Below are 25145 nucleotides of genomic sequence, written 5' to 3'. Positions count from 1 at the left end.
CCTCAGTTCTGCTCCAGAGAACCTTGAACCCCACAGAGGTGCTTCTGGGCCCTTTAAACAATGAAATACATTGTATCAAACAACAAAGGTTGCTCTACATCTATAGGGATCCACTTGTCACTTTCACCTGCCTTATACATGCATTGGGAGTCCCAATAATATTATATTTGGGAAATTGAAATGGGTTCTAAAGCTAAAATAAGTTTGACATCTACCCTTTAAAAATGAAAATCCTTTAGTGCCTTCAGATTACAGATTGATTGGCTGAGTGAACATCTCTAGCCCGTTGGAGGTCCAGGTTTCCCAAAATAATACAGTACATGAGAGGCAAGCTAGATTTAGGGACAGTTAATCCAGTGCTGATCGCCGTTGCCATGTTGCAACTCATCAAGAATATTTGTTAGTCTGTTACAAGCTTTTGATTTATCCAGCTATCTGGGGGCCAAACTGTACATCCTCCGTGTGGATCAAGGCTGTTCATGCTTCGTTGGCTCTGTCCGAACAGCACTGCGAAAAGGAGAGTGAGCGGGAGCAATCCACGGCAAGCAGCCCCAGTTGAGAAGCTGCAAACGGAGCAAAATCTGAACCCCCACCCCCACCCCCTGCATGGGGAGAACGTGGCGCGCTGGCTTCTGGGAGAGCGGGTGTCTCATTGTCAGCCCCTGGTGCTCTCCAGAGCGCCCTTGAGTGACCGTACCGGTTTTGATTAGGCGATCTTAAAAATACCGAGTCATATGTGTTCGTGCGGAAAGGAACAGGTTAGTGTTACATAACAGGATTTTAGAAAGCCGTCTCTTATTGCTCTAGAATTGGGAGGCAGGCCCAAAGCTGGGGACAAAGGGGCTATGACTCCGCATTCCACAGGCATCTGCTAGTCACCGAGGCCAGGTTCTGCCCAAGGCTGACAGAGGGGGCCCAGCTGGCCCAGCCCAGCTCGCCCTCCCCAGCTCCTAGTCTGTATGTGGAGATGGGGAGGGGACTTCTCAGAGTCATTTTAGGGGTACGATTCTTGCCTACCCTAAAGCCATGTGAAGGGTGGATTCCAAGAAAAGTCATTACACAAACTGGAACGTCTGCAAAAAAAGCTGACTCTTTGGGGCACCTGGGTGGCTCAGTGGGTTAAGCCTCTGCCTTTTGGCTCAGGTCATGGTCCCAGGGTCCTGGGATCAAGCCCCGCATCGGGCTCTCTGCTCCGCGGGGAGCCTGCTTCCTCCTCTCTCTGTGCCTGCCTCTCTACCTACTTGTGATCTCTGTCAAATAAATAAATAAAATCTTAAAAAAAAAAGAAAAAGAAAAAGCCAACTCTTTGCCAAGCCACCAACCAGCAGCACTGCCGCCCTCTGGGACGTGGACAGGACTGAAAAGTGTCCCCAGAAGTTTGCAGGGGAGCATAGAGATGGATGCCTACTGCCTGTCTGGAGATTTCTGAAGGAGGGGGCTTGTGGAAAGAGCCGATGGCAGGAGCTGGGGTAGAAATAGGGGCGAGGCCATCCAGGAATAGGACACAGGCATTCCCTTGAGCATCACAGGAAGTGAAGATAATGTCCGGCTTTTGAGGTTTGTTGTGAGAATTCTGGGATGTTTGTCCTGAGACCAACCACTCCCTCAGGTCTGACACTACCTGGAGTTAGTGTCAGATGCCACACGTTCAAGGGCTCTGCCCCATAAGACCTCCCCCATCTTAGACACCAGTCACAGATCCAGGACCACCTCTTCAAGTCCGGTGTGGGGGGTTCCCACAACCTCTGCCTCAGGTTGGAGAATTTGCCAGGAAGGCTCACAGGACTCAGGAACACACTCTACTGAATGTTTCCTAGTTTATTACAAAGACTACAACTCAGGAACAGCAAAGCGGAAGATGCGTTGGGTGAGGTGGGGGGTGCGGTGGGGAAAGTTTCCAAAACGTCCCCAGACGTGCTACACCCCCCACCCACCTGGTAGCTCTCCAGACCTTGTCGAAAGTTTTCATGGTTCCATCTCCAGCCCTGCTCTGGCCCTCCCCAGAGGTCAGTGGGTGGAGCTGAGCATTCCTACCCTCTCAGTGGCTTGAGCTTTCTGGTACCAGTTCCATCCTGAGGCTACCTGGGGTCCCCACCCTAAATCACCTCAATCAGGTCTCTTATTATGCAAATATTAAATGACAGCATATCTAAAGTGCTTGACTGCAGGCTCTGGTGCCCAGGGAACATCTGATATACATTAGGCAAGTATGTTCCCTTTCCTTCCATCCGTTTCTTTCTTCTGATCAGCTCTAGGGACTCTCTTTCGACTTAGTATCTCCCGCCATCCTCACAGGCATGACAGTGGTCACCCTCGTGGCTAGGGGCTATTAAATTATTTTGTGGTTTATGCATAAAATTTCCATTCTTATGGCCTCTCCTTCAAATAGAGAGTTTTGGGGGGTTTTCTGGCACTGAGTTGTAACTGAGAAGGGCTCAGGACACGCACCAAAACACCTCCCCAACGCATGCCCCTTTTCTGTGCCTTTCTACCTGTCAGTTTCACTTTATGAGTCAAGTTCCTTTAAGGCACTTTGCAGAGGAATAGCACAAATCGCTCAGTGTTTGTGGTATACTCCAGTGCCAAGAGCAAATGCTTTAAAAATAACACTTTAGGTATTAACTGCTAACAAAGCAAGAATTGGCTGCTTGTGCTACAATTTGCATTTGGGTTGTTTTTTGGTGTTGTGGGGTTTTTTTTGCTGGTTGTTTTTTGTTTTTTAAGCTTACGCATACCAGCTGACCTTTTAAGTCAAGTTTTAGGTCGGTTCTCAAACACTCTGAAAGCTTCTTAGTTTTGTTTTGTCTTATTTCGGCAGCTTTATTAAGAAAGAGTTCACATACCGTACAGTCCCCCATTTCAAGTAGAGAATTTGATGGATTTTTTTGTTTTCACAGATGCGGGCACCATCACAACACTCAAATTTAGAACATGCTCATCACCTCAAAAAGAAACCGTGTATGCTTTGGCTATCACTCCTCTCCTTTTTTTTTTTAAACCCCCAATCCCACCCCAGCTGTAAGAAACCACTCATCTTTTTTCTCTGTAAATGTCCCAGTTTGGGATATTTCATATGAATGGGTTCCTTTAATATATGTGGTCTGTTGTGACTAGCGTCTTTGAAAGCTCCATACTTTTTATGTGCATTCCTTTTAGGATTCAAGTTCAGGAAATCTGGGTCCAAATTCAGAGCTAAATTTTACCTGGTTGAAATGCCATTCATTGATGGGGAGTGCGAATATCTACATCCCTCTGGAGTCTTGAAGACTCCAAGAACGCAGGGGGAAAAAACCTGATAAGTGTTGTTAGTTCATTCCTATTTTAGGACCGAGTATTATAGTTACATAATGTAACATTTCTAGCCAGTTACTGCTTAGCCCTATTTCATTTAACATTTATCAGAAACTTCTAATTTCAATTAACAGGGCAAGCCCCTATTGGATTTAGTCCTTTGTGGTTCAGATTGAAAGAATAATTAATCACGGAGACTTTATGTCTCGGTGAACATTGACTAATCGTATTGCCTCTGAGATGCCAACTGAGCTCCAGCCAGGCCAAGACCTCCTGGAGGTTTCTTCATGCACCTCCCAGGGGTGAGACTGATTCTAGCAAACGCAGGGACACGGTTTCGCCAGGGCTGCACTGAGTAAGAAGCCCCTTAACTTCACCTTTGTTCTGTTTTGTCCAAGTGCAAGATGGATGAAGCCTGGATGTGTCACTGGCTCTGAGGAGGGGAAGCCTTCCAAAAAAGATGTGCCTGCGTGGAAGGGGAGGCCGATGTTGGGGCCAAGGGCAGGCTGTTCCAAATGGGCCACGTTGGCCTTTGATTACTTGAAATAGAAATTACTTAAGAATGGGATAACTGGGGGGTGGACATTAAGGAGGACACGTGATGTAACGAGCACTGAGTGTTACATAAGACTGATGAGTCACCAAACTCTACCTTTGAAACTAATAATACCTTACAGGTTAATTAATTGAATTTAAATTAAAATGTATTGAAGTGGGGGAAAAAAAGTTACTTAAGAGGTTAGCTGTGCAAGAAGATCGTTCTGGGGCACATGGCTAGCTTAGTTTACTTAGATTACTTAAAAAACAAAATCTTTAAAAAAAAGAAAGAAAGAACACTCAGATCCTCCTCTGTCTTCCTGAAAGCAGGAAATAAATCTCCCTTGTGAAAGGTCCCCACCCTGTATCGGGAGATAGAGAAACATCCTTATCACCAGAGATGAGAAATTCAGGGTGCAGACGCCTCTATAAGCAACCCAGGCCCCCCCCTCTTTTTTTTTAAGATTTTATTTATTTATTTGACAGAGACACAGTGAGAGAGAGAGAGCACACACAAGCAGGGAGAGTGGGAGAGGGAGAAGCAGGCTTCCTGCCCAGCAGAGAGCCCCATGTGGGGCTTGATCCCAGGACCCTGGAATGATGACCTTACCCAAAGGCAGATGCTTTGCAGACTGAGCCACCCAGGTGCCCCCTCCAGTTCCATTTTTACCAGTTTACTACTCCAACCCAAATTCTGTTTAGAATGCCTTCCTCACGGAAGCTCCCAAAGTGAAGTTTTCTTTGTCATGTCAATTCCTTATAGGTTTATTGTCTCTTCGTCTAAAAAGTATGAAAACAACCAACCTTGTCCATTTCCAGGTCTCAATATCATTATTGGCCCTCTGTGCATGGATAATAAAATTTGGGAATTTTTTCTTTTGTTAGGTTAACCCATCCATCTCATCTAAATTTAATTCTTAGTCCAGCTGGAAGACCTTGAAAGGTAGAGGAAGAATTTTTCCTTCCCTTCACTGGTTTGGTCTGCCTGGACTGGGAGACAGCCCTGGCACCCGCTTACTTCCCTCCATGCAGATGGGCTTTAACTAACTACAAGAGTCCAGTTTGCCATCTGCCAAGCCTGGGCGGGGGTGGTTGCGATGGGGATGGGTACCAACAGGGTCTGGAGCCAGAGCTGTCACTATAGATGAATCTAGAATCCTCCAGCCAGCTTCTGGGCTCTGGGAGCTATCCATGGGGCAGCCTGGAGGCAAGAGATTTCATCACCCAGTGGGTCCACCGGCAGCCAGGGTGAGGTCCAGGGCTTGGTGACTCACTGTGTGTGCAGGCTATAAAAGAATTGGTTACCGGGGACCCTGTAAGATTTGCCTTGTGAAAATGATGACCCACTGTTACAGGTTGAATTGTATCTCTCCCTCCCCAATCCCCCCCCAAAGATATGTCAAAGTCCCAACCCCCAGTACCTGAGAGTGTAACCTTATTTAGAAATAGTGTCTTTACCAAAGGAATTGAGTTAAAATGAGGTTGAATGGGCCCTAATCTGATGGGATTGGTGTCCTTATTAAAAAAAAAAAAAAAAAGCAAAATGTGGGCAAGTGTGGAATTCCTGATATTGGAGATGAAGATGGAGGTTTACCAGCTTCGTTTGAAAATAGAGAAATGAAAGTTTAAAACCTAAAAACAATCCCGGTCTTTTATAAAGAATGATGTAAATCATGTAACAGAGTTTGAATCAGGACCAAAATAGTACAGAAGCTGTAGAAACACAAACCACAAATGTATTTAAAAATGTAAAAGGTCAGATGAAAGGTCAGCTCATGTGTGAATGCGGCAATTTAGATATTTAGGTTCACAGACTCAAGCGAGAAAAGCGAGAATGGAAGAAAATGATTTCAAGTGGAATGGATACGGGGAGAGGGGGTTAGGGGTATGAGTGGGCAAGGATAGAAGGGAATGGGGAACAAGATTTGCAGTGACCGGAATATTTCAGTTAAGACCCAGTGGTTTGATTTTTTTTTTTTTTCATCTTCTCATAAAAGCATTCAGCTGGATGTTCATTTCTGATCTTGAGTTTTGATTAAAGGAGTCCTCTGGTAAATCCTCTCCCTTACCTCCCTCCCTCTCTTGGCAAGTATATCCCTAATTATAGGCCATGTATAAGATTTACTAGATGAAATCAGCAGCTATAGATAGGACACCAGACTTGCAAAAAATCAACCCACTGTTACCATAAAAAGCCCGATTGTTAATTGCTTCTTTGGCATCTGGCTGTAACAAAAACACCCTTTGCTATTTAAGATTAAAAGTAAATAGAGTAGAAAGAACATTAACCTAGAATTAGGGGAGCCTGGGATTCTAGTCCCCTCCCTGTTACCTTAGGGCTTCTGTGATGTGATCAGGACCCACACATAGATCTCAGCATCTGCATTGTTTTTGCTGTGCAGACATGACTTTTCCAGTCTTATTCAGAGCTGATGTTTGCTGTGAGGCCCCATCATTCTTCAGCTGGTTTAGAAATGCAGGCCACCAGCGCTCAGTATTGCTGTCTTGTTTTCTTTCTTTCTTTCTTTTTTTCTTTTTACCTTTTTAAAGGTTTTATTCGTGGAGTGCCTGGGTGGCTCAGTGGGTTGAACCTCTGCCTTCGGCTCAGGTCATGATCTCAGGGTCCTGGGATTGAGCCCCGCATCGGGCTCTTTGCTCAGCAGGGAGCCTGCTTCCCCCTCTCTCTCTGCCTACTTATGATCTCTGTCTGTCAAATAAATGAATCAAATCTTATTTGACACAGAGAGAGACAGTGAGAGAGGGAACACAAGCAGGGGGAGTGGGAGAGGGAGAATCAGGCTTCCCGCCAAGCAGGGAGCCCGATGTGGAGCTCGGTCCCAAGACCCTGGGATCATGACCTGAGCCCGAGGCAGACGCTTAATGACTGAGCCACCCAGGTGCCTCTCTTGTTTGATTCTTTGAGAATCCTGAACCTGGAATGCATATGAAGATTCCAGAATAGGTGCCAGACTAAGGCTAGTCCGTGAATTGGGGTGGGGTGCAGCTAGATGGCCCAGAGGCCTCCCATCTTCAGGCCTCACTCACACCCCTGCACAGGCCCTCAGAGGCATGAAGGCAGGCTAGACCGTGGCTTTTACTTCTTTGCTCACTTCCGTGCCTGGCCCCTTGCTGTTTGTCAGCTCCTTTGTCTGCTACACGTCTGGGTTACCAGGAGTTTTGCCCTCCTGCTTTCCTCTACTTGCTGGCTCTAGAACGGTCCTTTGTTTACCTACTCGCTAACTCAGAAAGACGATCACCTCTCAGGATCTCAAGGGTTTGCCCATCCGTATTGTAGCCTGCCAGAACATGGAGGCCATGTCTTTTGAGGCTCCAGATCATTACTGTTCATTTGCCGTTTGTTGGAAAGTCAGTAAGCAGATGGGGAAAGAAACCAACCTTCCCTGTTCAGCTCCAGGCCCTACATTTTAACTCCCATGAACCACTTGGCAGCTATGAATTTCCTCTTTTGGGGCTTTAAGACGTGTGGTTTATGGTATGAACCTCTGGTGTGTTCCTTGAAAAGACAAAGCAGCATTCATTCTTTTCATCCGTGGTGAACCCAGTGTTTGCACCTGTTCTGTAATCCACATGATGCGTCTAGTTTGTGATCTCTTGCTAAGGAACCATCCACTCCAGAATTGAGCGGCTTAAACAATGACAGGGCATTACTTCTCACAACTCTGCAACTTCAACTAGGCTTAGCTGGGCAGATCTTCTGTTCCTCGTGGCATATGTTTGGACTGAAATATCAGGTTTGACTTGTTCACTTACATGCCTGGCTTCTCAGCCGGGGTGGGTGAGCACCTCTCCCCAAGGCTAGTGGGGGCTTCCTCCCAACATGGCGGTCTCAGGGTAATCAAACCAGACTTTTTACATTGTGTCCCGCTTCTGTTTTCTAGATTCCTGCAGAGGCCTGGACTGACACAGTATCTTTTCTGCCATTTGCAACTGGTCAAAGCAAGTTCTAGGTCACGTTAGGTTATAAGTGAGGGGAGACTGCCTCCACCTCTCGGTGAGAGGAACAGCATACTGGTGCAGGAAGGAAGAGAAATGATGGAGACCGTCCTTGGAGATTTTCTACTGTTGTCTCCCTGGTGATACTTCTTGATTTATTGGTCTCCCTGGTGATACTTCTTGATTTATTGGTCTTCTCTTTTTACTCCCGATGGCATATTACAGGTTATAGGAACATGGGGTAGGCAGCAATTAGTCCCATGGCCTTGAACTGTCTAATCTTTTACCAGCCACTCCAGAGTGCTTTGGAAAGGTATTAGTGTCTCTGTCCGGGGCTGCAGGATTGCTTGTGTTAACTCGGATGCTTCTGTGACTGCCTTACAAAGTACAATAGTCAACATCACCCAAGTACTCGCCATGAGCCAGACCCTGTGCTGGTGCCTTTTTCATGTATCATGTTATTACATTAACATAATCTTTCCAAACCTGTGCGTGCAATGTCAGTGGCACTTTCTGGGTTGGTTCAGATGCTAAAAATACAGCATGACAACATTGGTACCAAAGATTCGAAAATGCTACCCATACTCAAATTGCCAGCCCCTCCCTTCACAGAGCATTTATTCCCATGGAATACCTAGGATGCATTCTCTTTTCCTTCTTGTCTTTCAGAATCTCTTCTGTCAGTTTGGTATTCCATTAATTATCTGTTTGTCTCACTCTGGTCTTTTCTACCCCCAGGTCCAATGTCTTCTCCTGCAGCCACTGCAAATGAGGGACCCCAGGAAAAGGTCAGGGAATGGAAATCATTGAAGTAGAGCAGAGTTCATTCTGAGTGGAAGGGCTGTATGACCACACATAGACCACACCTTCCAGGCCACGCTTGTGCATACACCCGTGCGTGTGCACACACACACACACAGTGGCTGCCCTCCCACACCCCTCAGGGCGAAGAAACCAGGTCAAGGGAGAGCATAATGTAATACCTGGTTCTCTGCTGTGCCCACATTGTGCACTCAGTAAACGTACTTAGGATAATGACTGTTATAATACTGTTTTATGCAGGCATATCAGCCAACTCAAAACCAGTGCGCACCCTGAAAAATCTTACCAAGGTGTCGCATATTGTTGTGGGGTTTTTTTAAGATTTTTTTTTTTTAATTTATTTGACAGACAGAGATCACAAGTAGGCAGAGAAGCAGGCAGAGAGAGAAGGGGAAGCAGAGCAGAGCGCACAATGCGGGGCTCCATTCCAGGACCCTGGGATCATGACCTGAGCCGGAGGCATCGGGTTTAACCCACTGAGCCACCCAGGCGCCCCGCGTAGTGTGTTTTTATATTGCGTTTTTGTATTTCTCACAGCTTTAGTGATATATAATTTACATAACATAGAGTTTACCCATTTAAGGTGTACAAAATTAAATGGTTTTTAGCATATTTACAGACTTATAAGCCATCACTTTATATCTAATTTTAGAGTATTTTCATCACCCCCACGAGAACCTCTGTTTCCATAGCAGTCATTACCCTTATCATCCTACTCCCCAGCCTTGGGCCACTACTCTACTTTCTTTCTCTGTAGACAGGTCTACTCTGAATATTTTATATAAATGGAATTCTAGAATGTGGCTTTTGATGACCGGCTTCTTTCATTCAGCATAATGTTTTTTGAAGTTCATCTGTGCTAGATCAAGTCTTAAGAAGTTTTAAAGAGAGAAAAGAAGAGTCAGTCAAAATGGAGGAGTTGGCTGGGGAGGAGGAATTTCAGGAAGAACTAACACTTCCCTAGAAGGTTCTAGAACTTTGGAGCATGGGGATGCAGGAGCTTTGTAAGGCACAAGGGAAAGGTTGTGGCTTTCCCAATGGATAGTGGTCCAGAAGAGATGCTAGAAAGGTAGCACAGTAGCTGTCCACACGGCAGTCATTGAAAAAATCTTAAATGGTTAAATGTTCAAAAAAATTTTGACCTTATTTCATTTTTTAAGTATAATATAACACAAATCTTATGTCTAAAACCCAATGAACTGGGTCACCTGTGTGGCTCCAGTCTGTTGAGCATCTGCCTTGAGCTCAAGTCATGATCGCAAGGTCCTGGGATCGAGCCCAGCGTCGGGCTACTTGCTTGGCAAGGAGCCTGCTTCTCCCTCTGCCTGCTCTGCCTGCTGCTCCCTCTGCTTGTGCTCTCTCTCTCTCTGACAAATAAATAAATAAAATCTCTAAAATTAAAAAAAATAAAATAAAAATAAACTGGGGTGCCTGAGTGGCTCAGTGGGTTAAGCCGCTACCTTCGGCTCAGGTCGTGATCTCAGGGTCCTAGGATCAAGTCCCGCATCAAGCTCTCTGCTCAGCAGGGAGCCTGCTTCCCTCTATCTCTCTCTCTGCCTGCCTCTCCGTCTACTTGTGATCTCTGTCAAATAAATAAATAAAATCTTTAAAAATAAATAAATAAAAAATTAAAAAAATAAAAATAAACAAAACTCCATGAACTTTTTTTTACTTTCATTTTTATTTTACTTGCAAGTAAACTCTGTACCCAGCATGGGGCTTGAACTCACATCCCCAACACCAAGAGTCACACGCTCTTCCGAAAGAGCCAGCCAGGTGCCCCTAGAGCTCAGTGAACTTTTACATATAGTCATCCAGATAGACAGTCAGCCTAGACATTTCCCTTGTATTTCTTCATATCCACCCTCCCTTCCAAAAGGTTACCTCCGTTATTCCAACTTTAAATACCATAGAGAACCTTGAGCTTCGGTTGGAATCATGCTCTGTACACTGCTGTGTCTGGCTACTTTTGCTCAGCGTACTGTCTGTGAGTGTCATAGGCGGTCTTATGTGGATCAGCGCTTTGCTCTTTTTCATTGCTGTATCATACTCCATCGGGGGAATAACCCACTATTTGCCTGTTTTCCTGTTGATGAACATTTGAGCTATTTCCAGTTTTTGCCTGTTATGTTTAAAGCTGTTGTGAATGTTCTAGTACACCCTTTGGTGGCCGGAGGTATCCATTTCACGCAGAACGTGAATTGTCAGATCACAGATAGGCACATGCTGAGCTCTGTAGACAGTCATAGATAGTGCTGAGCAATTGTCCAAAGTTGTTGAAATAATTTACACACCCAGGAATGGGTTGAACTGTGGGAAAAAAAAAAAAATGTTTCTGGGGCACCTGGGTGGCTCAGTGGGTTAAAGCCTCTGCCTTCAGCTCAGGTCATGATCCCGGGGTTCTGGGATCAAGCCCCGCATTGGGCTCTGCCTGCTTCCTTCTCTCTCTCTCCCTGCCTTTCTGCCTACTTGTGACGTCTGTCTGCCAAATAGATGAATGGAATCTTTTAAAAAACAATAATAATAAAAAAGTAAAACAAAATCTTTAAAAAATAAATAAATAGGTCATGTTTTTGACATGTGAATAGTTGAGCTATCGTTTTGGCCTTTCTTTACATTGCAAGTCCCTTTCTGATTGAGATGTACATAATTCACCCTTTTAATTAAGTGTATAATTCAGGGTTTTTTAGTATATTAACAAAAGCGATACAGCTCCCACCACCATCTAATTCCAGGATATTTTCATCACCCCAACAGGAACCCTTTTATCCATTAGTAGTCACTCCTCCCCTGGCAGCCACTAATCTTGCTGTCTGTATGGATTTGCCTATTCGAGACGTTTCCTCCAAATGATGGTTAAACTTTTACGTTCATTTCTTTGATTTCTTTTTCTCCCCCCAGGATCCCAAGCATTTCAAGTCCGAGAAGACAGGACGGGGACAATTAAGGGAAGGCTGGAGAGATAGTCATCAACCCATCATGTGTTCCTACAAGCTGGTGACCGTGAAGTTCGAGGTCTGGGGGCTTCAGACCAGAGTGGAGCAATTTGTACACAAGGTAAGTGAGTAAATGGCAGTTCCTGGGCTGTGGACACACTGACTGTCTTTACCGTAAGCTGGAGTGCACGACGCCCAACACACGCCCGGTGCTGAGCCAATACGACATCACTGTATCTGGAAAACGCTGTTTTCGTGAAAATCCACTTTACATACAGGTTTAATTTGATGCTTTGCACTTCATTTCTGATTCTGTGACCTCCACGTCTGTTGGATGAATAGATCCAGGAAGTTGGGTTTTCAGTGCTAAATACTTCCTCCCTTTGGCATCAGGCTAATCTAGTTGCAGGCAGAAGTACTTGTACTTCATACTCTGGTACTTGGGTTCCAGGCAGAGGCACAGGGCTGATGTGTGTGTTTGGCCGCCAGATAATTCTCACTCAAAAGATCCTGTAAGGGGTGCCTGGGTGGCTCAGTGGGTTAAAGCCTCTGCCTTCGGCTCAGGTCATGATCCCTGGGTCCTGGGATTGAGCCCCACATCAGGCTCTCTGCTCAGCATGGAGCCTGCTTACTCCTCTCTCTGCCTGCCTCTCTGCCTACTTGTGATCTCTGTCTGTCAGATAAATAAATAAAATCTTAAAAAAAAAAATAATAAAGATCCTGTAAATATAGGGGAACCTGAGTGGCTCAGTCAGTTAAGCATCTGATTCTGGATTTTGGCTCAGGTCATGATCTCGGGGCTATGAGATCAAGTCCCACATCAGGCTCCATGCTGGGCATGAGCCTGCGTAAGATTCTCTCTCTTCCTCTGCCTGCCTCTCCTTCCCCAGTCATGTGCTTATGTGCTTCCTCTCTTTCTCTCTCTTAAAAAAAAAAAAAAAATCCTGCAAATATACCACCTAAAGCAAGACACCCTATGAAATCCCAGTGGCCCTTTAGATCGTGCACCTCAGTATTTCTGGTCATTTAATAATTCTGTTACCTTGGGCGCCTGGGTGGCTCAGTGGGTTAAGCCTCTGCCTTGGGCTCAGGTCATGATCTCAGGATCCTGGGCTCGAGCCCTGCTCCCTGCTCAGCAGGGGTCCTGCTTCCTCCTCTCTCTCTCTGCCTGCCTGTTTGTGATGTCTCTATCAAATAAATAAATAAAATCTTTAAAAAAAAAAAACAACTCAAAACACAGATTTCAAATATATACCCACTTTAGCTAAACATGTCCATTTTGTCGCAGGAACAAGACTTGGTGATGATTTAAGTTTATTAGGAGCTTCAGACATGACTCTTACCCTCATAGAAACAAATGGAAAATGCAATGTTGAGCATTGCCCTTTGTAATGCCTCCTGTTTTCATAAAAATAAATACTCCCCAAGTTGTCTCTACATTCCAGATAGGCTAGATATCTGTTTATTTTTCCACTTAAAAACTGATAAAAGAATAGCTTTCTGAAATTCTTTTGGGGGCCCTGGAATTTAGCCGTAATGCACTGAGCTTTGTGTTACTCAGATGCATTCATCTACTGAGATTGCTGACCAGTTGGCAATAAAATGTATGACGTTTTGAGGTCCAAGGAATAGATGGAACTTGGGTTCATGATAATAGCAAACTCGAGAACATATTTGAGAGCTTTGGTGTTTTCTTTCTTTCTTTCTTCCTTTCTCTCTCTCTCTCTCTTTCTTTCTTTTTTTGATTTTATTTATTTGACAGACAGAGATCACCAGTAGGCAGAGGTGGGGGGGGAAGTAGGCTCCCTGCTGAGCAGAGAGCCCCATATGGGGCTCAATCCCAGGACCCTGAGATCATGACCTGAGCCAAAGGCAGAGGCTTAACCCACTGAGCCAGCCAGGCACCCCTCTTTGGTGTTTTCTTTTCTTTCTTTCTTTCTTTCTTTTTTTTTTTTTTTTTTTAAGATTTTATTTATTTATTTGACAGAGAGAGAGATCACAAGTAGGCAGAGAGGCAGGCAGAGAGAAAGGAGGGGAAGCAGGCTCCCTGCTGAGCAGAGAGCCTGATGCAAGGCTGGATCCCAGGACCCTGAAACAATGGCCTGAGCCAAAGGCAGAGGCCTAATCCACTGAGCCACCCAGGCGCCCCAACTTTGGTGTTTTCTTAAACAGAGAAGTGTGTCCATCTGCTCTTTTGCTGCACTCCAGAGCCCACTCTGCTCTGGGAAATGGAAATCAAGTTTGGGGAGGCCACCTGTTTCCCTGCTGTGTCCTAAGTTATTAAGCAGAGGATGCTGCCACAGTAAATATCTTCCAGCTTCAGCTCTGGGTCTGCCTTAAGCAGTATCTTCTTCAACTTCCTGTAACATCTCCCCCACCCCCTGTATTTTTTTTTTAAGGATTTTATTTATTTATTTGACAGACAGATTACAAGTAGGCAGAGAGGCAGGCAGAGGGGGCGGGGGGAAGCAGGCTCCCTGCTGAGCAGAGAGCCCAATTCAGAGCTTGATCCCAGGACCCTGGGATCATGACCTGAGCCGAAGGCAGAGGCTTTAACCCACTGAGCCACCAGGCGCACCCCCCTGTATTTTTTTTTTTAAGATTTTATTTATTTGAGAGAGAGAGAGAAGGAGGGGAGGCAGAGGGGGAGAGAATCCCAAGCAGATTCCACACTGAGCGTAGAGCCTGCCACAGGGCTTGATCCCATGACCCTGAGATCATGGCCTGAGCCAAAACCAAAAGTCAGATGCTTAACCAGCTGAGCCACCCAGCTGGTTAACCCACTCCCCCTCCCCTTATTTTTTAACCCAAAATGCTCTCTTACTAGACTCCATATAGTGTACTTAGCGCATGCACCTTTCATAAAGCCTGTTTGGATTGCCGTAGGGCTCACTGTGTTTCTTTTCTCACAGTCGACTTGACTACTTTTGAGATTCTGTTTCTTTAAAATACCTGTAGGAACTCCACTCTAGGAAAAGGCCTTCCTGTTACCCATTTCCAAATATAAGGAAGTGTTACCAACGCCCCAGAACACACCTGCTCTGGCACACGAGTTGCTAATGAGTATTTGAGGCTAGTATTTGCATGGTTTTAAAGCACCAGGGACGCCTTTCTCTGAACACCTTTGTTTTTTAAGAATCTATTCACAGTTAAGAGGGGAAAAAAATGTTCGAAAGCGAACCATTAGCACATTATTGAATTCTCGTTTCCAGCAGACAGCTGTGTTGTGCTTAATGTAATAGGGTATATTTTACTGATGCCCCAATGCTGTTCTTTTCATTTCCATGCATTTGACACAGTCAGCACTCAAGTGGGTATGGTTTCATGTTGTTTCTTATTTTCATGACATATTTCCTCCTTCCGCATCCTAAAAGCTTCGCTAGATATCCAGAAGCTTGGAGAAATAAACACATCATTATAAATGCTTCCTTTGCTTCTGCAAATTCACCAGATTAAAATCTTTCACTTATTGAAACGTGCCTGAACCTTTCTTGAGAGGTTTTTGACAATTGCTGGATTTGTTTGGCAGGAAGAAAGGAATGTTGAAGGGAACACGTGAGTATCCAAGAAACATAAAACAGCATATTTATAGAGGACACCAAGAATACCATAAAATTAAGGCACATGAACAGCGCTACACACACACGCAGGCAAGCACAAACTATCTATCCTTCTTAGTCTCCTAGGGCTATGATGTGTCACCATAAGAAACAATTTTATTCCTTTTGTCTCTAACCAAGCTTGTCATTCCCGTTACGTTCTATTCTAGTCAAGGTCTCTTTATTTTATCTCTGTCAATAACAGTTGATTACACTGCCTTTTCCCCCTCTTCCACTACATGAAAGTCACATCCAAAAAGGTGTTTTCTTATCTCGTATTCCACACTTTCAAATATAAAAATAAAAAATTGGAGCAATTTTTAGGATATTTCATCAGAGACTAAGTACCTTTGCTGCAAAGTCACTTGCTACCCAAAAAAGCATTCTTGATTTCCAACGTTCATGATCTCTTAGTGCCAGTGAGAGACACCTACTGAAATTGAACCTATTTCAGGTATAAATAAATGAAGAGGAAAAAATAAATAAATAAATGAAGAGGGGCGCCTGGGTGGCTCAGTCAGTTAAGTGTCTGCCTTCGGTTCAGGTCACGATCCCGGGGTCCTGGGATCGAGTCCTGCTTTGGGCTCCCTGCTCAGTGGGAAGCCTACTTCTCCTTCTCCCTCTCCCTCTGCCCCTCCCTGTGTTCGTGCACTCTCTCTCTCAAATAAATAAATTTTTTTAAAAGATTTTATTTATTTATTTGACAGACAGATCATAAGTAGGCAGAGAGGCAGGCAGGGAGAGGGAGAATTAGACTCCCTGCTGAGCAGAGAGCCCGATGTGGGACTCGATCCCAGGACCCTGGGATCATGACCTGAGCCGAAGGCAGAGAGGCTTTAACCCACTGAGCCACCCAGGCGCCCCTCAAATAAATAAATTTTTTTAAAAAGATAAACGAAGAGGAAAACTCAAGGTGATTAGCCTAGAGATTCATTCCGGTCATTGCCATGTGCTGCCAACCTGTTGTCCCTAGTGTGTCCCTAGTCCAACTTTCAGTTAAGATGAAGAGATTATTTTACAGCACAAATAGCCTCGGAAGGGCTGAGCAGGTGAGCAAGCCCATGACTTGTGTATGTGAAACAGTGTATGTGTATGTGTATGTATTTGCTATCACATGGACAGAGGGATGGGGAAATGTGTAATTGTCAGGATTCCTAGAATTGGGAACAATCTATTTTCCTGGTAGTTTTAATCAAACATGGTATTATTTCAACGTCTTTCTTTTACTTTTGTAGGTGGTCCGGGATATTCTGCTGATTGGACATAGACAGGCTTTTGCATGGGTTGATGAATGGTATGGTAAGTCAACTTCCCCAAAATAACTTCCAGAACAACTTCATAACCTGTTGATTTGGGCTGCAGTCCATCTGGCTTCATATGTTACCTAGAAAGACAACAAAAGCAGGACTGTTGCCCCCTGAAGTGGAAATAGCACTGTCCGTGGCACATAACGGCACAGAATGTAATCATAGAAGCTTGGTCTAGAATAACCACGATAAAGCTGACCCTTGAACAACACGGGGTTGAGTTACGTGAATCCACTTACGTGCAGATTTTTTTTCAGTAAGTATAGTACCATAAATGTGTTTCCCTTATGATTTTCTTTTTTTTTTTCTCTTCCTTGTGATCTTCTTAATAACATTTTCTTTTCTCTAGCTTACTTTGTTGTAATAATATAGAATTGATTGCATAGAACATACAAAATATGTGTTAATCTGTGGCTTATGTTATCAGTAAGGCTTGAAGGACAACAGTAGGCTATTAGGAGTTAAGTTTTGGGGCATGGATTTTCAAGCCGATGGGAAAGAGGATGTGTGTTGCCACCCCTAACGCTCTCATTGTTCAAGGGTCAACCGTACTTAGTTATTGGCTAATACATAGGACCCCTGTAGGTTTGATGCTGACATACTTCATAACACAGGGCTCCATAATTCTCCTTTGGATGGATTTCAAACCCATCCTGATTTATCCCAAACTTTGATTCAAGATCAAAACTCTCTGAACCATTGCATCAAGTAAAAGCAGTCGTTTGATTCAGAGAACCCTTGAAACACTCCCTTGCCAAAAACATAAGGATTCTGAAAGAATTCAAAGGCAGGGGCGTAGGTGTCCCTTCATCCTAACGGAGACTGTTGTGGCTTCTCTCTCTCTCTCTCTCTCTCTCTCTCTCTCTTCCTTTCCTTCCTTCCTTCCTTTCTTTTTTTCATGGTTTTGGGAGGAATGAAACAAGTTCTGCACATTCCCAGTAAATGAAAGTCAGGATCGCTTCATCCCTTGATGGATGGACCACCCTTTCCAGATCTTGGGCACTGTTGTTTAGTCCACACGAATCTTTCGCGTGCCCAGAATCGGTCGTGAGAGGCTAGTGTCCTTGACTATAAATAGAAACAAACACACCCAGTTGGTGACTTGGGTGAGATCTGATCGTCTAATGAAATGCCCTCCTCCTCAGCCTCTTCCTAAGCCACACTGAATTTGTTCTGAGGGTAACCTCGATTGCGTTTTGGTGCTTTTTATCCCTGTTCTACCAATCCCTCCCTCTTCTTAGCAGAAGGCATCCCCTTTAAAGTGAAAAGCTACATGGAGCTGAACAACGATGTTGTTAGCTGTTTCTGGGCCACCTTGAAAAGATGTGGTTCTGGGGGGTTGTTTTGGTTTTGTTTCGGTTTTGCATTTTTCCCAGATCCATATCTTCTGAAGAGCCCATGCGTCAGAGTTTGTCCAAAGGCAGACCTCTAGAAGAGATTTCTTTTGAAAAGTCATCATTTGCTCTTTCTTACCCATACCACACACACCCCTGCCCCGCCCCCGCAGGACGCTGCTCACAGGACATGTCCCTGAGACCTATTTGTGGTTGTCTCTGTGAGGCAGGTAGAGGGAGAGTCTGCTAGGATGACTTCCCCTAATTACAAAACAAAGCTTTTTGGTTGTTTTTGTTTGTTTGTTTTTTCCTCGGGGGAACTTGCCTCAGATTTTTAGAAAGGGAGCAGAGATAGAAAAACCCTTAAAAACTGCTGACCTCTCCCGACCCGGGCTCCTCTAAGCTCATTGGTGTCTTTGCCACCCACACTAAGGGACTATCAAAAGGATATTCAAAGCCTAAATTGGCAAATGAATGGGGTCCTCAGGGCCAAGAGATGGGGCACTTTGATAGATTTCTCAGTAGTGCCAGAATGCCATAGAGGACCTTCCAGAAAAGGCAGCATCAGAGAGGGTTGCTGGTTCCTGATGAAGAGGACAAAACACTGCAGGCCTGTTGATCAGAAAAGAGGGTTTGAGCAGAGGCAGGGTATAGACCAAAAAAAAAAAAAAAAAAAAAAAAAAGTGGGTGGATAACCAGTAAGTGAACATCTCAGTACAGAAAATGGAGACCGACTCTTTTCTCTCACACCAGGGGCAATGAAGACCTAAAGACTTTTAGTCCGGGGTGGCAGGGCGGGGTGGGGGGGGGATCCTCAGACTATTACAGGGGCCCAAAGCTAGACTAATGCATCAGAGGAAAATAGAGGCCTCCGGTCCTGAAGAGCTCTCAGAGGAGAACTACCTATTTACTCAGGATGGCTTAGGTGGACACATTAACAACTCAAGGAGGCTATCGACAAAAAGCCTTTCTGTATCTGAGTGCAGGAAAATCGTGTGTGGTTAGTGGATCTAGACCACGGGGGAGCCCTGTATTCCCCAGAGAAGGTCTCCACTCCCCACCACCCTGCCGTGTACACAATCTTAGCTCCAACCAAAACAAGCAGCCTTTTCACTGAGCAAGGGGTCTAAGAACCATGCCATCAATTCCATGTAAATTCCTTGCCCCCAGCTGAGCTGCTTGCCAGGGAAACAGAAGGCTCCTTCCTTATACAGATGCAGACACTCAGTCAATCAAATGGATGGAAATAACCTGCCCACAGACCGCCTTCTCAGCCCCTTATGGGAGGTCATGTGAGGGACTGGGGGCCTTTCAGGGAAATGGGTGTGTCACTGTTCGCCTACAGTTCTGCCTACCTGAAGTGGCGTATTTTTCTTTGGTCTGTATGGGCTCAGTGAGGCTCTCGCATTCGTAAACATGGGAAAGATCCAAAGTTAAAAAGAGAAAACAAAACAAAAACCTTTGCCTGTAGCTTACAGCACTGGTGCAAAGTGAGGTCCCCAGGCCAGTAGCATCAGCTCCCACTTGGGTATTTGTTAGAAATTCAAATTCCCAGGATCCACTCCAAACCTACTGAATCAGGAACTCTGGGGTTCTAGCCTACCAATGTGTTTTGTTTTGCTTTTTAAGATTTTATTTATTTATTTGACAGAGAGAGAGAGATCACAAGTAGGCAGAGAGGCAGGCGGGGGGGGTGGGGGGCAGGCTCCTGGATGTGCAGAGAGCCCGATGCGGGGCCCGATCCCAGGACCCTGGGATCATGACCTGAGACAAAGGCAGAGGCTTTAACCCACTGAGCCACCCAGGCGCCCCTCAATGTGTGTGTGTGTGTGTGTGTGTGTGTGTGTGTTTTAAGATTTTATTTATTTATTTGACAAAGAGAAATCACAAGTAGACGGAGAGGCAGGCAGAGAGAGAGAGAGGGAAGCAGACTCCCTGCCGAGCAGAGAGCCCGATGCGGGACTCGATCCCAGGACCCTGAGATCATGACCTGAGCCGAAGGCAGCGGCTTAACCCACTGAGCCACCCAGGCGCCCCACAATGTGTGTGTTTTAACAGTGTGTTTTTACAAGTCCTCCAGATGATTCTGGCTAAAGTTTAAGAACAACTTTAAATCAGATTAGATTGTATGGACACTTGAATAAATTCAGTCCAGACAGATTAAAGAATGGTAGATGTCTTCTGGGCCAACTGGTAAGCCCTGGTGCCCTGTCAAAATCAGGAAGACATCCCTCCGGGCAGATTCAGGCTGCGCTCTTGGCTTAGGGCTGAATTTTAGTCCCAGTGACATCCTGGCTGTGTGTTTGTATGGTATACAACCTCACCATGCTTAGAGGCACCCCTGGAAGTCTTTCTCCCTAATTAAGCTAGCCACCTCCAGTGCTTAATTAAGAAGAAGCAGGGGGAAGGGGGGGCATTGTAGATGGTGGTTGGTTGATCTTCTCTTACCCAAGAATTAATTTGTGGCATTTCTGAGTTTGAGCATATGGCTGTCACAGAACTAATTCCCTAAACAAATTTTATTCTGCTCATGTTCCTTATAAAGTATAACCATGTCCATTGTTGGAGAAGTTGAGGGTTTTTTGCTTTTTTTTTTTTTTTTTCTTTTCCCCAAAGCCTTGATTGGTCTTTATCCATGAGCCTTGGGTCTCTCCTGCATGACTGGAACACTAATCAGAGAAGAAACAACACATTTCAGAAGATGGGGTGATAAGGGGCAGATAAAAATAGGCAGCCCAGCTTCACAAAAGCATAGTTTTGCTTCACAAATCTGACAGTATTTTGAGAGAGGAACAAAGGATTGCCAGAGGGAGGCTGTGATTGAGTGGAACCTCATGAATGTCTTTGAAATCCAGACCCTTCCAAAAAAAGTATAGGGGCAGTTCTGGCGGGTATAGATGAAAGTTCCTCTTGAAAGTGGCTTAGAAATTATTCTAGAGTCCCTAGAGCAGGCCTAATAACAAACGAAGTGAGCTCAATATGGGGAAAGAAGCTTACTTAAGGACTAGCATTAGCTGGTTGAGTTCAACAGGCCACCATTTTCCAATGGCTCTGATTTCCTGAAATAGGAATTTCAGTGCCATGGCTCTTAGGCAACATTTTATGTGTGTGTGCTTAATGTTCATTTTTCTGGGGAGAGAACATGTAGCTTCTCATCAGAGTTTTAAAGGGATCTGTGACTCTCCTCTACCTCCCCGAATTAAGAACTATGAAAAAGGGGCGCCTGGGTGGCTCAGTGGGTTAAAGCCTCTGCCTTCGGCTCACGTCATGATCCCATAGTCCTGGGATCGAGCCCCACATCGGGCTCTCTGCTCAGCAGGGAACCTGCTTACCCTTCTCTCTCTGTCTGCCTCTCTGCCTACTTGTGATCTCTCTCTGTCAAATAAATAAATAAAATCTTTAAAAAAAAAAAGAACTATGAAAAATATCATAACTGTACATTGTACTTCTACATCTTACTGGCTTAAATTACATGGAGAGGGTATTCACCAAGACTTGAGGATTGGCTACTTTCACTACAAAAAAGTGGAGCCACCCCTAAGCTATTTATAGCAATCATGTATTGAATTTATAATCATTATAAAGAGTTTAAAGGAAAAAAAGGCACATTCCAAAGGATGACTTCCATATTTTTCAGAGCCAAAGGAGTATCAAATCTCATTCATGGTGGCCAGAGCCTTCCCCCGCCCCAGCCCAACTGCTTGCTCAAGACTTCCATTTTGACTTAGTATAAGGAAAAATTACTTCTGTTTAGGCTGAGGATCCTAGAAGTGGAGAGAAAATGTTTGTAGAAGGAAGTGACATGTGGCATGGGGCAGGTCATTGAGTATATAACTCTTTTATTAAAATTTTAGCTGCTGTAGTTATGTAATACAATGAAGGAACATTCTTGTTTGCAGACCCTGTTTCATGCCATCTGTAGTTTCTCTGTATGTCCTACTAACCTCTGTCCTTGCAAATATATGATCTTGTCTCTACAGACCGTGAAATCAACCTGCCTTCTTTTTTTTTTTTTTGTAAGATTTTATTTATTTATTTGACAGAGAGAGATCACAAGTAGGCAGAGAGGCAGGCAGAGAGTGAGGAGGAAGCAGACTCCCCGCTGAGCAGAGAGCTCAATGCAGGACTGGATCCCAGGACCCTGAGATCATGAGCCGAGCCGAAGGCAGCGGCTTAACCCACTGAGCCACCCAGGCGCCCGACCTGCCTTCTTTTAAAAAATGAAGTGATTGAAAGAAAATTGCCACAAATTTGACAATTAGAAATTGTCAATTAGAATAGACAATTTGACAATTAGAATAGACAAATTTGAAAGACTAAGACAATATCTTTGTAACATAGGTAGCCAATAGACAATGAATATCTATAATGTATAAAGAGGTCCTATATATTTAAAAAAAAAAAAAATCCGGCAACTCAATAGGAAAGACGATAAAGAACATAAATAGGTAAACATAGAAAAACCACAAATGCCTAATAACCTTGGTACTAATCCCAAGAAATATAATGAAAATGATACGTGACTTTGTTCATCTGATAGCAAAAATTTAAGATGGTGATAATATCCAGTTTTGGATAAGGTGGGAGAACAAAAAAACAGTTCCTATAAAAAGGATAAACACATGGGGCATCTGGGTGGCTCAGTGGGTTAAAGCCTCTGCCTTCGGCTCAGGTCACGATCCCAGGGTCCTGGGATCGAATTCCACATGGAGCTCTCTGTTCAGCAGAGAGCCTGCTTCTCCATCTCTCTCTTGCCTACTTGTGATTTCTGTCAAATAAAAAAAAAATAAAACTTTAAAAAAAACAAGAATAAAGTAGTTCTAGGGGCACCCCGCTGGCTCAGTCAGTAGAGCATGTGAGTCTTGATCTAAGGGTCGTGAGTTCAAGCCCCACGTTAAGTAGAGATTACTTAAATAAAACTTCAAAAATATATTTTAAAACTGAGAAATAAAAAATAAAAAAAGACATATAATATATAATAATATAATACATATAATAGTAAAAATGGGTTAGTATACCATAGTATGGTTCCATAAATTTAAAAATAAATGAGACGGTATGTGTATGCAATAATATACATGTAAATTCATAGAAAATAAATCTCGCAGTCTGTAAATCAAACTCTTAACAGTGGTTACATCCAGAAAGAATAGGATTAGTAGGAGACGTTGAAAGGAATTAAACTCTCTTCTCAGTAAATATGAGTACTATTTGAATTCTTTCTCTGGAACATAATGTATGCATTAACTTGAGGGAGTCAATAAATAATCACTGAAACCTGTATTTTATTTAAAAAAAAAATGCAGCAAATGGGAGAAGCCGACCAAGACTCACAGAGTGGAAGTATATTTTGTTCTTAAATGAAAGCTTTTAGGGATGTTTGAGTGGCTCAGTCCTCTTAAGCATCTGCCTTTGGCTTTACGTTATGATGCTGGAGTCCTGGGATCGAGTCCTGCATTGGGCTTGTTGCTCAGCAGGGAGCTTGCTTCTCCCTCTGCCTGCTTCTCCCCCTGCTTGTGCACTCTCTCTCTGATAAACAGGTAGATGCATAGATAGATAGGAAGGAAGGAAGGGAAAGGAAAGAAAAAGAAAAGAACTTTTAGTTCATGGTTGAGGAAATCAAATCAAAGCAGATTCCTCAACAAATCCCCCAGGGCCTCTTGGACAAGGCTGGACTGGTATTAGAGGTGGAGGTGCCCATCTCAGCCCAGTCACCTGTCCAAGGAGGGGCTTCTCAGGCCACGTGACCTGCACTTGGCTGGAGCAGGAGAAATGAACTCTCGCCTCATCTGAAGGAGGGTAAGAAAGAGAAGGAAAGAAAAACGGGCTCACAAGAGGGTAAAGAAGAGCAGTCTTGTGCCACTGAAATGTAATGAGGAGGGCATCCCTGCCCCCAGCATATTTTCCAGTGCTGAGCCTGTTGGTAATAGATACAGAAATAAAGATACAGTAGCCTCCAACATCCCAGTGTCAAAGATCCTGTGATGTAGACCTATCATACTAGTTACAATGTTCTCTTAAATCAGCGAATTTGCCCAGAGTTCCTTGTTTAAAAGCTTTTATCTGAGAAACCTTTCTGAAAGGTAAATTATGACCTTTCAAATCTGTATACTAAGGGATGATTATTTGTTAGTTTCTTTGCAAAATAATGGACGTAAGTTTCCTTGAAGAGTTTCTTTGATGGCACATAAGTAGTCGTTTGCTAGGAGCAGAGAGGTCTGGACCCAAACTGTCAGAAGTCACTCTCTGGTCATAGAAAATCAATCCATAATGAAGATGAATCATCTCTGAAAGTATAGTCTGTCAATGGGCAGTGCAATTGAATTTACTAAAAAATTGGTTCCTGTATGGATTTCAGGTAATACACTTTGCAGAAGCAAGACATAATGTATCTTACTTGATCATCTGAACAGGAATATTTTCACTTGATTAAGCTTTCCATGAATTACTAAGAAATATTGGAAATATTTACATCATTTCCATAAGCATGCATGATACATGGGGAGAACTGAGGATTCAGATCAACATCATTTCCTTCCTTAGTAGGGACCAGATTATCACCATCTTTTAGAGAATCAGCTTACTAGAAATGTTCATTCTTATGTGGTCTAATTGGGAGATTTTTTCTTTTAGATGCAAATTTCTGAAACTTTGTTTCATAACTCTTCCATTTTAACCCAAAAAAAAAGTCATGTTTCTGGAATGAGCCAAGATTCTAGAAAACTGTATTTTCTCTTTACCAATTCCGAACTGTTGTTATTGTACCCCAAATAATAGATTTTTGTAAGGACTTTTGTAAAAGATTTTATTTATTTATTTGACAGAGAGAGAGAGAGAGATCACAAATAGACAGAGAGGCAGGGAGAGTGGGGGATGCAGGCTCCCCGCTGAGCAGAGAGCCAGATGTGGGGCTCGATCCCAGGACCCTGAGACCGTGACCTGAGCCGAAGGCAGAGGCTTAACCCACTGAGCCACCCAGGCGCCCCAAATAATAGATTTTTTTTTAAAGATTTGTTTTATTTATTTGACAGACAGAGATCACAAGTAGGCAGAGAGGCAGGCAGAGAGAGAGGAGGAAGCAGGCTCCCTGCCGAGCAGAGAGCCCAGTGGGATGTGGGGCTCGATCCCAGGACCCTGGGATCATGACCCAAGCCGAAGGCAGAGGCTTAAACCCACTGAGCCAGCCAGGCACCCCCCAAATAGTAGATTTTTAAATAAGGTTGTTGGTTTTTTTTTTCATTCTTAAACAAGTACAACATATTTGATGTAGAAAACACAAAAGGAAGAAAATGAGAATTATCTATATTTCCAACTCCTCAAAATAATCACTGTTAATATTTTACAGTGTATCCTTTTAGTCTTTTT

The 25145-nt window shown here is 44.0% G+C and overlaps 1 protein-coding gene across 2 annotated transcripts in view; it reads left to right on the top strand.

The window, feature by feature from the left end:
* Positions 1-25145, top strand: part of PITPNC1 (phosphatidylinositol transfer protein cytoplasmic 1) — a 255386-nt gene that overhangs the window by 219228 nt on the left and 11013 nt on the right. For both annotated transcript variants that reach the window (XM_082706740.1, XM_082706741.1), the window contains exons 7-8: positions 11506-11661; positions 16375-16438. In XM_082706740.1, the coding sequence (XP_082562866.1) occupies positions 11506-11661; positions 16375-16438 (220 nt within the window). The remainder of the gene's footprint in view (positions 1-11505; positions 11662-16374; positions 16439-25145) is intronic.

The sequence above is a fragment of the Mustela nivalis genome, assembly GCF_964662115.1.
Source record: "Mustela nivalis genome assembly, chromosome: 17".
NCBI classification, from domain to species: domain Eukaryota; kingdom Metazoa; phylum Chordata; class Mammalia; order Carnivora; family Mustelidae; genus Mustela; species Mustela nivalis.
Note: the sequence above shows the minus strand (reverse complement) of the source record. Positions and strands in the feature narration are given on the sequence as shown.